Below are 14,380 nucleotides of genomic sequence, written 5' to 3'. Positions count from 1 at the left end.
TAGAAAGCAGAGTTAGAAAGCCCACCTTCTTATCCATAGCCTTAAATGATTAAACAATGCAAATACACTTGCTTTGATATTGCAGATTCAGTCCATGATTATAACTGATACATAAGTTATTTCAACTAACCATTTCCTGTCCATTTTTCTACATGCAGCAGAATTACTTCATCATTTAATCTGTCAGTTAAAATGGGAAGAGTGGGAACCCATGCGTGCATACATCTGTAACTCTCAAGCACATTCAGCATATAGTGTTTCCTGTTCATTCAGCAATGAGAAGATACTGTGACAGCTGAGCAGTTTCAGTCACATGGGCAAAGGAGGAGATATTTGAAGAACCAGAAATTTTAAAAAGGTAAGAGAATACAGTACTGTGTCATCACTGAGGATATAGGACAGATGCAAGGTGACTGCAGAAGGAAATCAGAAGTTCAGAAGCAAAAGCAGGGGGCCCACTAAGCAGAAACAGGACAGAAATCTGAAGGAATACTGGTTATGAAAGTTCCACTGTTCACAGAAAAATCTCCACTTCCTTTGTACTCACAACACTTGGCCTTTTACATCCTCAAAACTCTCCTGCTAACTCCACAAACTAAACTGCACAAAGATTTGTGATACGGGACCGTTAAGACCATTTCTAAATAAGAGTGCACCACTCACCTTGTCATACCACAACTGGAATCTGCAACATCATAAAAATAATGGTTTGCTTACCCTCCTAATATTAATTTCATCAACTATGGAATAATTGTATGTATCAGATGAACGCTGAACAACTACTGCCGGTACTTAGTTTATAAGTGTGTCATTATTGCTCAGAAAATACATGAAGATTCTAAGGTAAAAGGTGCTAAAACAGTTTTAAGTGTGTCTTTCAGAATTTTGCATCTTACCTTTCAGCACTGAATGCAGACTCTGTGTCAATGTATATAACAGCCCCATCTAGTCCTCCCATGCTTACAGGGAGCGTAGCCAGAACACTCAGCATAATGCACAACTGAGTTTTGCCACAACCTGGTGGGCCAGTTACCTGGAAGAAAAAAAAAAGAAATTAAAAAAAGAGTAACAAAGGAGACAGTCACAAAAAGATAGAATGCAGCCCATAGAGCATCACTTCCAGTTACTTTGGGATCTGCACCTTGCAGCCAAACTCATTCAGGGCATGAACAGTTTCTCTTCTGACAGAGCGTTATGCTTGTACTTTACTTATCTGACATCCTTTATTACATCTCCTATTGAGGTCACCTACTCTCACCCTCCTTTTACTCAATCTTCCCTAGAGCAACATCTAGTTCTCTTCCATCTCCTCTGTGGTATCTTCTAAAACAGAGCAGAATTAGAAGAGTCACAGTTGACATTAATGTGAATGAATGACATGAATGGTCTTCAGAGCTGAAAACGAAGTTTAGACTTGTTCACAGATGTAGATGACTGCTTAGGAATCATCATTGCCTTGGTTACAACCAGGGCCTCCTTGACAATCACAAGAATAATTGCTTATATCCTGTAAAGACTGAACGTTCAATATGAACCACATATTGACATAAGACAGATTTTATGCACTGCGTAGCAAAGTGTAGTCTCTGGGGCAGATGTTTTGTCATTGGTGTTACCTCCCTATTATCACATTTCAACATGAACACCATTTAATGACCCAGATTCGCTTGCCAATTTTAAGCTTTCACCTGCACTTGCTGAAAGCCTGCTGCAGTTAAGCAGCTCTTCAAAGTGAGCATGCTCAACTTGTATGATACAGTTCCAGTATGGTTTTCATCCAAGAGAAAACCCACAAGGATCAAAAGAATACATTGTCTGATGAGATCTCCAGTTTGAGAGCAAGATTTTTCTACTAGAGATGGCAGTATGCTGCTCTTTATCCACTGCAGATCTTGCAGAGATTGCAAATGAATGCTGGCTTCTGTGTTCAGAGAATCATACATTCATTATTGCTACAGTGGGTCTTTAAATACAATATTACATTGTCACTGCTTCTGGGATGGCAGATAATTACATCTTAAATACTGAGAGCTGAAAAAGAGCACATACAAAGCTGAAGTGACTTCAGGCACTAAAATCAGAGTGATAATGGGTTCATTTTGTTGCTAGTTGAGACTACATAAAAGTAAGCCTCTGTGAGTAAGTTAAGCTGCAAAATGAAGCACACCTCTTCAAAACATCTTCTATTGCCAAAACAAAGGCTTAAATACAGAGCTGTTTAAAAAAGAAACTTACAATAGCCAGACACTCAAAATCAAACTGATTCTTGAGCCTGAAAATGCACAGTATTTTGTCTTAAGTGCAAACACTCTTTCATCACAATATACTATAGTATTGCTAGGGGTTTGTTTTAGGCAGCAGCATGACTTGAAGCACAGAAAATTTATGGGGGAATTACTGAGGGATAGCATTAGCTACTGTTACACATTAGTTACTGTAAACAGTTGGTTAAAAATCTCTCTAATCACTTTCATCTTTAAGCAAAGCCTGAAAGCCAAGCTGTATCAGTCAATCTACTTGAAGCTTTAATGCAAGAGAAGCATTAGATGATTTTGGCTTAGAAGCACACACTGCATTTAGTGAATTATAGATCAGAAATCAGTCACCCTTATGCAATTACCTGTCCCACATCCAGTGTACTTAAATTGCAAAATACCATATCAACAATAGCTGCCACATTTTAATATGAACTCCAAGCATATGTAAAAATTCCAGAAGCAATACATATTCCTTAGGCTGTGATAGCCAAGGAACCTCAACAGCTGTTTTTAGTTAAAAAGAAGACTTGAGATGAATTAGGAGAGGGGACAAATCCAGTTGTTAAACTAAAATGTTTGGACAACTCTGAGGAGACCTCATATAAACACCTGTATCATAGTATCATAGTATCAGTCAGGGTTGGAAGGGACCACAAGGATCATCTAGTTCCAAGCCCCCTGCCATGGGCAGGGACACCCCACACTAGATCAGGCTGGCCAGAGCCTCATCCAGCCTGGGCTTAAACACCTCCAGGGACAAGGCCTCAACCACCTCCCTGGACAACCCATTCCAGGGCTTCACCACTCTCATGGTGAACTTCCTCCTCACATCCAGCCTGAATCTCCCCACCTCCAGCTTCATTCCAATCCCCCTAGTCCTATCACTGCCTGACATCCTGAGAAGTCCTGTAGTTTCAGCCTTGCCCAGGAGGTGCGTTGGAATCAACATTTATTTCAAGTGGCCGATGGAGAAGCTAATTCAGCAGAGATGCTGTAAAAATGTCTGAGGATATTAGAATCATATCAGAGAAGTCAGGGAGCTAGTATAAGAAAGCAAACCAAAGGAGCAAGAGAGAAATTCTATTCCTAAGGGCAACACCACTTCTATCTTTTACCAGCATACCTTTAAAGGGCATTAAAACATGATTTTAAAGGATCCACAATGAACAACTTTAAAGAACTACCACAGCTTACTGTAGCTACCACATGTACAGCAAGTGTTTAACTATACCATCTTAGTTAAAAACAAAAATTCATTTCTCTAGTAATTTCAAATGCCTGCAAAAAGCTTGATTAGTTGAGTTTAGTCAACATTTGCTATGAAAAAAAAGCATATTAAAAGAAAAAAATAATCAAGTTTACCCAGACAGAAATGTGAAGGCTACAACAGTTTAATTTTTCTCTGCTTAATAAAATACAGTTGTATTTTTCAATAAGCTATATGTTATTTTCTCTGGCACATCTGTAGGGTTTGGATGAAACCTCAAGGAGCTAATTCTTCTCCAGTTACCAGGAGATTAAACTCTTCAATATTCATGAAGTCATTACTTTAATTTTTCCTCAGAGTAGCTGGCCAAAAGCTGCAACATCTGACCACAGAATTTAAGCTACGGTTTAATTCCCAACTTAAAACCTAACAGTGGTTTGGGGCGGGGGGAAATGGTTCAAGACAGCATAATGCAAATCAAAGCCCGCTGACACTCAAAAAATCAAACAGCTTTGGCTGTAGAAGATACAACCACAACTCTTAACCCCATGGCTCATGTATTCAAATTCCAAGTTTCCAACCACCCTCACTGCTGAACAGGAAGACAATGATTTAGCCACACCAGTCAGGAAGCAACCACTGCACAAAACATGCTATTGAAGAGAAATCCTCTGAGACTTTGAATATCTGCCTTATAACAAAAATACTGAAGGGCAATCTACTGGACAGCCATCTTCCACGAAGTTGCAAAAGACCAAATTAAAATTATTTGTGTTCCAAAATCAGTTTACTGCAAAAAGAACATGACCTGACAGTGCTCACAAGCTGCAGGACAGCATCAAAGGAGCAGCAGAGACTTAGTAACTTTCACCTAACAATCATGCTGAATTACAGCTGCAGTGCCACTAACCATTGAAACTACTTCAGACGTCATGACTCTTACAAAAATGCTTTTTAAAAACATCTCCAGAACCAAGTTTTAAATGAGAAATTTAGTTTCTGCACAGTTAATTGTTCTCTGTCTTTACATGTGCTGAGAAACTGCAAGAGGACACAGTCTCAAGCTGCACCAGGGGAGGTTTAGACTCGACGTGAGGAGGAAGTTCTTCACCGAGCGAGTAATTCGTCATTGGAACGGGTTGCCCAGGGAGGTGGTTGAGTCATCGACCCTGGAGGCGTTCAAGGGGAGATTGGACGTGGCACTTGGTGCCATGGTCTAGGCATGGGGTCTGTGTTGATAGGTTGGACTCGATGATCCTCGAGGTCCTTTCCAACCTAAGTGATACTGTGATACTGTGATACTGTGATATGTGCCCCAATTGCTTTCTACACCTAATACCTAGAAGGCAAATAAACATAAAACACTTTTTTAGACATCTCCAGTCTCTCAAATTAGTTCTCTAATTTCTGGAGTCTACCTAGTTGTCTCCAGAATACTGCTGAAGAAATAGTTATTACTGTCAATCTATCACCAGAGTCCAACCAAGTCCAAGGTATCAGTGGAAGAGCGCAGTGCTTGCAGTGCTGGTCTCATCCACTAGATGTCTTGCACAGACTTAAGCTTATCTTAGTAACTTAGTGAGATCACGTATTGAACCTAACTGCACCGAGTAGTCTCTGCATTTTTAACCAGAATACAAAAAAGCTTAACATTCAACAGTTTTTTAGCAGTTTTTTTCGGAAGACAGCTTAGTGTCACTCCTTTCCTGGTGCAGTGCACTTCATTTGCAATCAGACAGAAGTTCAACCTGTCTGAACAAACTCATTTCCCCCAGCTACTTTCAAATGCACTGATTCATATGGAATATGATCACTCTTAAAACAGCATTTAGCAAGTTGCCCAGACTTTCTCATGTTTAAAGAGAGAAATATTTTAAGGAAACAATTAAAAAAAAATGAATGCTGTGTTAATCAGCCAAGCTGAGAAGTATTACAAAGTATACAGCTCTGGAAAACTAAGCACTTTCATTTATTTCTTGAAGAGCTTTATTTTACACCATCTCAGGAAAATTATATCTGACATTCATGTTTTAAGATCAACTGCTTGCAGAAGTTCTGATCCAATTTTGTTATAGTAAGTTGGCAACCAAACTAGGCCTAAACATAGAATAGAAGAAACCAGGTTTGGAAGAGACCTTCAAGATCATCGAGTCCAACCCATCATCCAATACCACCTAATCAACTAAATCATGCAACCAAGCACCCTATCAAGTCTCGTCCTGAACACTCCAGTGATGGTGACTCCACCACCTCCTCGGGCAGCACATTCCAATGGGCAATCACTCCCTCTGTATAGAACTTCTTCCTAACCTCCAGCCTAAACCTCCCCTGGCGCAGCTTGAGACTGTGTCCTCTTGTTCTGGTGCTGGTTGCCTGCGAGGACCAACCTCCACCTGTCTACAACCTCCCTTAAGGTAGTTGTAGAGAGCAAGAAGGTCACCCCTGAGTCTCCTCTTCTCCAGGCTGAGCAACCCCAGCTCCCTCAGCCTCTCCTCATAGGGCTTGTGTTCCAAACCCCCTCACCAACTTCATTGCCCTTCTCTGGACATGCTCCAGCAAGTCAAGATCCTTCCTAAACTGATGGACCCAGAACTGGACACAGTACTCAATGTGTGGCCTAACTAGTGCAGTGTACAGGGGCAGAATGACCTCCCTGAATATGAAGAAAATACTAATCCTGACAGCTGGGTGTAAATTCATGGATGGGTTTTTAAAAATGGATGAAGACCTGAATGGTGTATATTCCTGTACATCTCGTACCAAGAAAAATACTCAGTGTTTAAAAAGCAATATCCACTCGTTACATACACATTTACCAGAGCAGAATCTGTTATGGTCTAAACTCAGCGCTGCTTAAATACTAAAATGGTTTTTTCCCCACAGATTTCATACATGATTTCTATCTCAAAACCAATCTGATTACAGGATGTGGGGGAAAATGCATTTTCCTCACAGTAAGGTTTTCATAACTTCTCACGTCTACTCCTCTGCTATGGCAATTTGCCACAGCAGACAAAGAAAAGCACTTGGTAAGGACTGTTAAAGCGTTCAAGGAAATAAATTGGTTTCAACCCATCTAGATTCAGAGTGTGAGACATGCAGTATGTATTTTTCCACTCATTTCAAGTGTGTGGCTGAGTTCAGAACTTTAAGGCGGCAAATGTTGCCACACTCCACAAAACTAATGTCCATCTATCTCTGGATTTGATCTCTTCTGAGGGCCTACAATGATGGCATGGGGAGTAACATAAGAGCAGGGCACACACATATTGATGCTCCTACCAATATGTGCATTTCCCTATTTCTGGCTCAGCAAATTCTTAAGTCAGATTGCGTCTTTGTATTTCTAGAATACTCAATGTCTCCCAGGAGCAACTGCACCACAAATACTGTCTTTCCAGATTATAGCTTCTCTTTAACATCTTTACTGATGATCTGGATGAGGGCATGGAGTCCATCATCACTAAATTTGCAGACAACACCAAGCTGGGGGCAGGAGTTGATCTGCTGGAGGGTAGAGAGGCTCTGCAGAGAGACCTCGACAGGTTGGACAGATGGGCAGAGTCCAACAGCATGAGATTTAACGCATCCAAGTGCCAGGTTCTGCACATTGGCCACAGTAACCCCATGCAGAACTACAGGCTGGGGTCAGAGTGGCTGGAGAGCAGCCAGGCAGAGAGGGACCTGGGGGTGCTGGTCGATGGTAGGCTGAACATGAGCCAGCAGTGTGCCCAGGCAGCCAGGAGGGCCAGTGGCATCCCGGCCTGCATCAGAAACAGTGAGGCCAGCAGGAGCAGGGAGGTCATTCTGCCCCTGTACACTGCACTGGTTAGGCCACACCTCAAGTACCGTGTCCAGTTCTGGGGCCCTCAGTTTAGGAAGGATGTTGAAATGCTGGAACATGTCCAGAGAAGGGCAACAAAGTTGGTGAGGGGCTTGAAAAACAAGCCCTATGAGGAGAGACTGAGGGAGCTGGGATTGCTTAGCCTGGAGAAGAAGAGGAGACACAGGGGTGGCCTTATTGCTGTCTACAACTACCTATCATGGAGTATATTCCCTCTACTGTAGCAGAGTTATTTGGGCACACAGCCTCTGGATGGGTTATAATGAGACTTCACCAAGATACTCTGAATTAAGTCTGAAGTGCTAAGAAAAGAAAAAACACAAACAAAAAACTTCCATAAGAATTCCCCTGCTTCGTGATAACCTGAGGCTATAAATTCTCAGCAACTCCATTCACCGCAGCTGAACTTGAACTGCAGCATCTAGTTCCTTATTCTTAGTGCCTGGTTGTTTCTGACAGTTAAAAAATTAGGGCACAGGTTTATTTCACAAATTCATATTTGAAGTATTTACTAATAGTGTTCATATTTCTAAGAAATGCTTTAGATACATCTATAACCCTGAGTTACATGTTGCAATTACTCTCTCATTTGAAAGAGTAACTGCAGAGAGAGGAAGCACATAGTGGCAGTGCAGAAGGGAAACAAAGTTGGTGAGGGGTTTGGAGCACAAGCCCTATGAGGAGAGGCTGAGGGAGCTGGGGTCGCTTAGCCTGGAGAAGAGAAGACTCAGGGGTGACCTTACTGCTCTCTACAACTACTTGAAGGGAGGTTGTAGACAGGCGGAGGTTGGACTCTTCTCCCAGGCAACCAGCACCAGAACAAGAGGACATAGTCTCAAGCTGCGCCAGGGGAGGTTTAGGCTGGAGGTTAGGAAGAAGTTCAACACAGATAGAGAATGATTGCCCATTGGAATGGGCTGCCCGAGGAGGTGGTGGAGTCACCATCATTGGAGGTGTTCAGGAGGAGAATTGACAGGGTGCTTGGTTGCATGATTTAGTTGATTAGGTGGTGCTGGATGATAGGTTGGACGTGATGATCTTGAAGGTCTCTTCCAACCTGGTTTATTGTATTGTATTCTATAGAAGCTATGCAAGTTACTATCACTTTCTGTGAGGCGATAGAGAAATCCAGGTAGTAGAAGATGAAGTAGTCCCACATACTTAAAAGAAAATTCTAAGAAAAGAAGCAGCATTGCATCCAAAGTTGATAGTGTGCCAGTTACAGACAGAGATGCAACTTCAAGGGCTGCAATGTAGGCATATAAGACAGGCCGTCATTACAGCCCCTTTTAGAAGAATGCATTACATGTTTATATCATAAAGTAGTTACATTTTGATATAAAAGCTGTGGAAAGGCATTCTCATGTGTATATGAGTCACATATTTGCCCTACTTGCTCACTGCACCTTCATAAAAAATAATGACTTGAGGTAAAGTCAGTACTGAAATAAACTCCCAGTTGATAGAATGGTTTGGGTTGGAAGGGACTTTAAACACCATGTAGTTCCAACCCCCTACCATGTGCAGGGACACCCTCAACTAGACCAGGGTGCTCAAGGCCTCATCCACTCTAGCCTTGAACATCTCCAGGGAGAGTATAGTCATGACTTCCCTGGACAACCTGTTTCAGCATCTCACTACCCTCAACTGTAAGGAATTTCTCCCTAATACCCAGACTTCAGTCCACTCCCTCTCATCCTAGGACTACAAGCCTTTGTAAAAAGCTCTTCCCCAGCTTTCTTGTAGGTCCCTTTCAGATACTGGAAGGCTGCTATAAGGTCTCCCTGAAGACACCTTTTCTCCAGGCTGAACAGCCCCAACTCTCTTACCCATAGGGGAGGTTCTCCAGCATTCTGATCATCTTCAGGGCCCTCCTCTGGACCTACTCCAGCAGATCCATGTCCCTCTTATGCTGGGGGCTTCAGAACTGAATGCAGTACTACAGGTGGGGTCTCATGAGAGCTAAGTAGAGGGGAAGAATCACCTCTCTTGTCCTGCTGGTCACATTTCTTTTGACACAGCCCAGGATACAGCACCTTGTGTTCTGACCATGAAATCACACTGCAACATTTCCACTGTAAAATCCACCCAATAATTCTCCCAGATTTCCTAGGAATGTTCTCACTTTTTTAAAAAGGAAAACAGGGTCACCAAATTTTTTAATTCCTGCATTTTCTTACTTAACCAACATGCTGGGAAAATAAAAATAGTAACTGGGGGAAAAAAAAAAAAAACACAACACAAACACAAACCCCAAACAACAAAACTACACTAAAGAAGTGTAGCCCCTACTAATTAAAAATAGCACTTCTCACCCAAAATTTGTGTGTGTTTTGTATTTAAAACTCCTGACACAAGACAATCCAACCTATCTGTGACTTTTTACTTTTAGGTGTGATGCACAACTGCAGTAAAACATATCAAACAAGTTACCTCTGTAAGGGATCCACAGGACACTCCACCATGCAAGACTTCATCCAAACCATGAAGCGTGGTGGACAAAAAGGCTGAAGAAGGATTGCCAGCCTTCCTCAGTTTCATTTCATATGCCTACAAATGGAAGGGAAAAAAACAACACCCACAGAAACTGGAAAATGCTTTTTTCTCCAATGGAAATACAGAATATCTTGCATTTGCTTTTACCAACCTGGAAGGACTTAACACTTGCCAGTGTACAAACTACTTCCATCTTCAAGTATGGAACTCTCTAAGGTCATCAGTCTTTGTCACATTCATATCCCATTTATAGCTCACAGAGTACAGGTAGAAGTTTGTTGCATCTTTCTCACCACAATATTAGAATACACATTAATCATGATGTGTTAAGGGTTTTCTCTGCTCCTATTCAGTAAGGCTTGCATTCAACCCATAAAACTACTCAAAGCTGTATGTATTAACCAAGGGAGAACACACCTGAATCCCTAAACCAAGAACACCCTAGCCAACATGTTACCAATTTGAAACCACCTGGATTGAAGGAAAGGTTTGCTGAAGATTTCCAAGTCCTTGAGTAAGCCTGGGCTGATTCTGTAGCCATTCATAGTTTTCCACTTTTGTGAGGAAGACTAGTCAAGAAGACAGGACAGGTGAAGAAATGAAAATAGGTGGAATTGCTAGCTCCTCCACTGACTGGAAGAACTGGTCCAAGATCAGAACTCCAGCTCACAAAAATTATTTCTTGTTTGATTTAAGCTGATTCCCCAAATGAAAATAACAAAGTAGAGATGCCAATTTGGAAACATCAAAACATGTTTCCAAAAGAAACAGGTCTTGCTTACACCTGGCAGACACCTGATTAAAACTGACACTTCCTCAGCCACTGAGCACCCTGAGGATCACAAGTTTGATTTTTAAAAGGAACAGACCAAGATCTTAAGGTTGTTGCTCTAGCCACAGTTAAGAGTTCGCAGAGCTTTCAGACTCCTGGCCCAACAACAGAGATTCTCAAAGCCCTGTCACAGCATACTGCCATCACCTGCCAAGTTTGACCACTCCAGAAGAACAGATTTCTCTGTCCCTGTGAGAAATGCAAGTGTAAGACTTATCCCAACCTTATGACAGTCTGATGGGAATGTGGTGTACTGTGGAAGAACTTCTACAGGAATCATAATATTGGCCTCGATGGTCTTAAAGGTTTTTTCCAACCAAAACAATTCTATGATTAACTGAGTAAGTAACTACATTGAATCCTAGATGGTTTTGGTACATACTTCTTGGGCTAAGTGAACATTTTTTTGCTGGGGTTGATCAGAAAACTTTCTAGCTAGTTCTACCAGCAAGCTAAGGTAAGACATCTTATATCTTCCTTTTTTATGCTACAATTCTCTTCTTGTGACAGGAAGCATATTAGAATATTTGAAACTTACTCAGACCATCCCTGCTCTTCAGTTCTACTGAGGAAAAACAGAAAACAGCTTCTAACACACAGAACAAATTTCACCTCACCCAAATGGATCGGAGTTTAGGCTCAGACTCACTTTAAGAGTGAATATATGCACTGCTGAAGAAGGATTTGCAGCATATTTTAATTTAATCATTTGTTTGTTTAACCTCTGACAGGGCAAACCCTGTAGACTGGAAGCAAACCCTGTAGATCATGGAAACAATACTCTAGTCTAGCTTCCTGCCTAACATGGGCTATAAATTTTTACCCAGTGATTTCTGCATTTAACTCACTAAATTAGAGTCGAGCTAGACTGTCTTTCAGGGAAAAAATAACCCAAACATTCAATTGGTAGATCAGAAGTCCAAGTGAATGAAAAACGACCACATCCTTAGACAATGCTTCCCAACAATAGCTTAGAGATTGTCTTATTTCAGGCATTTGGTTTTAAATGTATCACTAGATCTTGTTCAGTTTTTCAGTTCACCTAGACTCTAGAGGCCTCTCATATAATTTATCTTTCTCTATTCAACATGTAATGTGATCAAGTCACCCATTAACTAGCTTCCTCTCTGATAAGCTCAGTAGGTTTCACTCAGTAATTCATACTGCAAGGCAAGATATACAGTAAAACTAATTTCTGTAAATCTTGGCATACTCTCACTTTTTCCTGCCAATGCTTCCAATGATGTATCTGGAAAGTATTTTTCCTTTATTTGTAATGCCTATTGTTTAGTTATTTATTTTTACACAAAGACACTGTCAAACCTTCTTGCTACATCAGCCATGTTACATCAGTCACTCTGACCTGAAGTCTATTTGAAAGCCTGTGTTTGCAAACATTCAATCCACATCCCCTAAAACTAGCTAGCATCCTCTGCTTCTGAAATACAACTCTGTAGTGTACACACTTACAGAGCTGTACAGCCCTTGATAACTGTTGTCTGATGAACTTCAGTATCTGCCAAGCTTCTCAGCAAAGGAATTTGACTGAATAGTGATGCATGGATGACAGGCAAAAGTAGATACAAGAATTCTACTCAAAACTTCCATCTGTCTTCAATGTAGCAGTTATTGATGGAAAACTAGAAATTAGCTAAGTTTTAATCCATTTTTAAGATGCAGCTGGACAGGGTGATGGGCCATGCTTTTCCCAAATAAGGCTGGATCATGATGACCCTTGAGATGCACTGAACCTTGAGGTCCATGATGATCCCTTCCCATCTAATACTCTGTAATTCTATTATATTAATTCTGCATCTTAACAACCTTAATACACTATGTTTCTGAATTTAAAGTTTCACATACTGCTACAATTACTATGCCAGTTACACATAATAAACTTTGACATGCCATCTTTTCTCTATTTTTTTTTTCCAGGAAATACAAGCTGCATTGACACAGGTCAGAAGTGTCTATTTTCTCTCTTTTCCAAAGACACCACTTTAAACATCTTTTCACCTGATTTAAAAAAAAAAGACAAAACCTAGCCACTACAGGTGCAGCTACCTGGAAGGACATCGAAACACTTGAGCGTGTCCAGAGAAGGGCAACAAGGCTGGTGAGAGGCCTTGAACACAAGCCCTATGAGGAGAGGCTGAGGGAGCTGGGATTGTTTAGCCTGGAGAAGAGGAGGCTCAGGGGTGACCTCATTGCCCTCTACAACTACCTGAAGGGTGGTTGTAGCCAGGAAGGGGTTGGCCTCTTCTCCCAGGCAACCAGCACCAGAACAAGAGGACACAGTCTCAAGCTGCGCCAGGGGAGGTTTAGACTCGAGGTGAGGAGGAAGTTCTTCACCGAGTGAGTCATTAGTCATTGGAACGGGTTGCCCAGGGAGGTGGTTGAGTCATCGACCCTGGAGGCGTTCAAGGGGAGACTGGACGTGGCACTTGGTGCCATGGTCTAGGCATGGGGTCTGTGTTGATAGGTTGGACTCGATGATCCTCGAGGTCCTTTCCAACCTAAGTGATACTGTGATACCACCTGCTTCCTTCTCACACTCTCCCCAGGTAGGCTACCTGTAGCATAAACCACACTACAGCTCATTTACACAGACAGAAAAATTCCTGAAGAAGTCACTTTCAGGATCACTTAATTTTCTGGCACCAATTTTATGTCTAAGACAAATTCAAACTGAAATTCTTATTCTTTGCTTCTATTAAACAATGGTGGTTGGTTGTTTTTTTCATTTGCAGGGCCCAAGCTAAAAGTAATTTGTATATGCTAGACTGCAAGAGAAAATGTCATATTTTCCTACAGCTCTCAGAGCCAATTCTCCAAGCCTAAACAACCCCTTGAGGCTACAATGCCTAATAAAAGTCATTGCATCAAATTAAAGTGCATAAGAGATCTAAAATTTTAAATAAAAGTATTTTCATTGTGCAAAGTGAGGCATCCAAGCCTCCTGGGTAAAAATACATTGACACTGTTTAGCTTTTCCCCACATACTGTATCAAAACCACAATCAACACAAGCATACTTACAGTCTGCATTTTGGGAGCACAAGCTCGACTGACTTGACAAAGAAGCTTCCGCACATCATAGTAGCTCTGCCCTGTCACTTTCATTAGCTCCAAGAAGGAAAGACACAAAAAGTCCTGAAAGATGACAGAACAGTTCAGAGCAACCTAGAAATCAAGACTGAGGACTAACCTGATGCAATTTACACATGTATACAATTAGTATACATGTCCCAGGTTTACCAGCTGTGCCACGTTGTACAGCATTGTGCTATACTCCTACCTTTCTCTGACACCAATATATTAAAAGAAGTTGTATTTGTATTTTAAAGGCCACAGACTCAATAGACCAAACATTCCAGAACTGTTTAATAGTCACAAAGTCTACTGACATTGAAAAACATTGAAAATGTATCATGTCTTCTAAACCGCAGTCCTAGGACTAGATTCTCTATTTATGATGCGCACTACTGAACTCTACAGGACCTCTTGGCTCTCTCTTCAGGCACTCACAAGGGCAACTTCAGAACATACTGCTGAATCAACCCAGAACTGACAGTGTAACCACCACAGCACCTTCAAATGACAGATTATGTAAGATACATGTGTTTTTGTGCAGTGTTCACAACTTTATGTCTTACTCTGTACAAGTAGCAGCTGCACCCCCCTGCTGAAATAAAGCATCTTCAGGTGTTTTGGAAGTGCAGGTAGTAAGTACATACAAGTTTC

The 14,380-nt window shown here is 41.4% G+C and overlaps 1 protein-coding gene across 4 annotated transcripts in view; it reads right to left on the bottom strand.

Moving 5' to 3' along the window:
• Positions 1–14,380, bottom strand: part of RAD51B (RAD51 paralog B) — a 443,129-nt gene that overhangs the window by 385,030 nt on the left and 43,719 nt on the right. For all 4 annotated transcript variants that reach the window (XM_068162067.1, XM_068162069.1, XM_068162066.1 and 1 more), the window contains exons 3-5: positions 13,676–13,789; positions 9,743–9,859; positions 897–1,033 (exon numbers count right to left, since the gene is read on the bottom strand). In XM_068162067.1, the coding sequence (XP_068018168.1) occupies positions 897–1,033; positions 9,743–9,859; positions 13,676–13,789 (368 nt within the window). The remainder of the gene's footprint in view (positions 1–896; positions 1,034–9,742; positions 9,860–13,675; positions 13,790–14,380) is intronic.

The sequence above is a fragment of the Melanerpes formicivorus genome, unplaced genomic scaffold (genome assembly GCF_026170545.1).
Source record: "Melanerpes formicivorus ecotype bairdi unplaced genomic scaffold, bMelFor1.0.p_v2 SCAF_62, whole genome shotgun sequence".
Classification (NCBI taxonomy): domain Eukaryota; kingdom Metazoa; phylum Chordata; class Aves; order Piciformes; family Picidae; genus Melanerpes; species Melanerpes formicivorus.
Note: the sequence above shows the minus strand (reverse complement) of the source record. Positions and strands in the feature narration are given on the sequence as shown.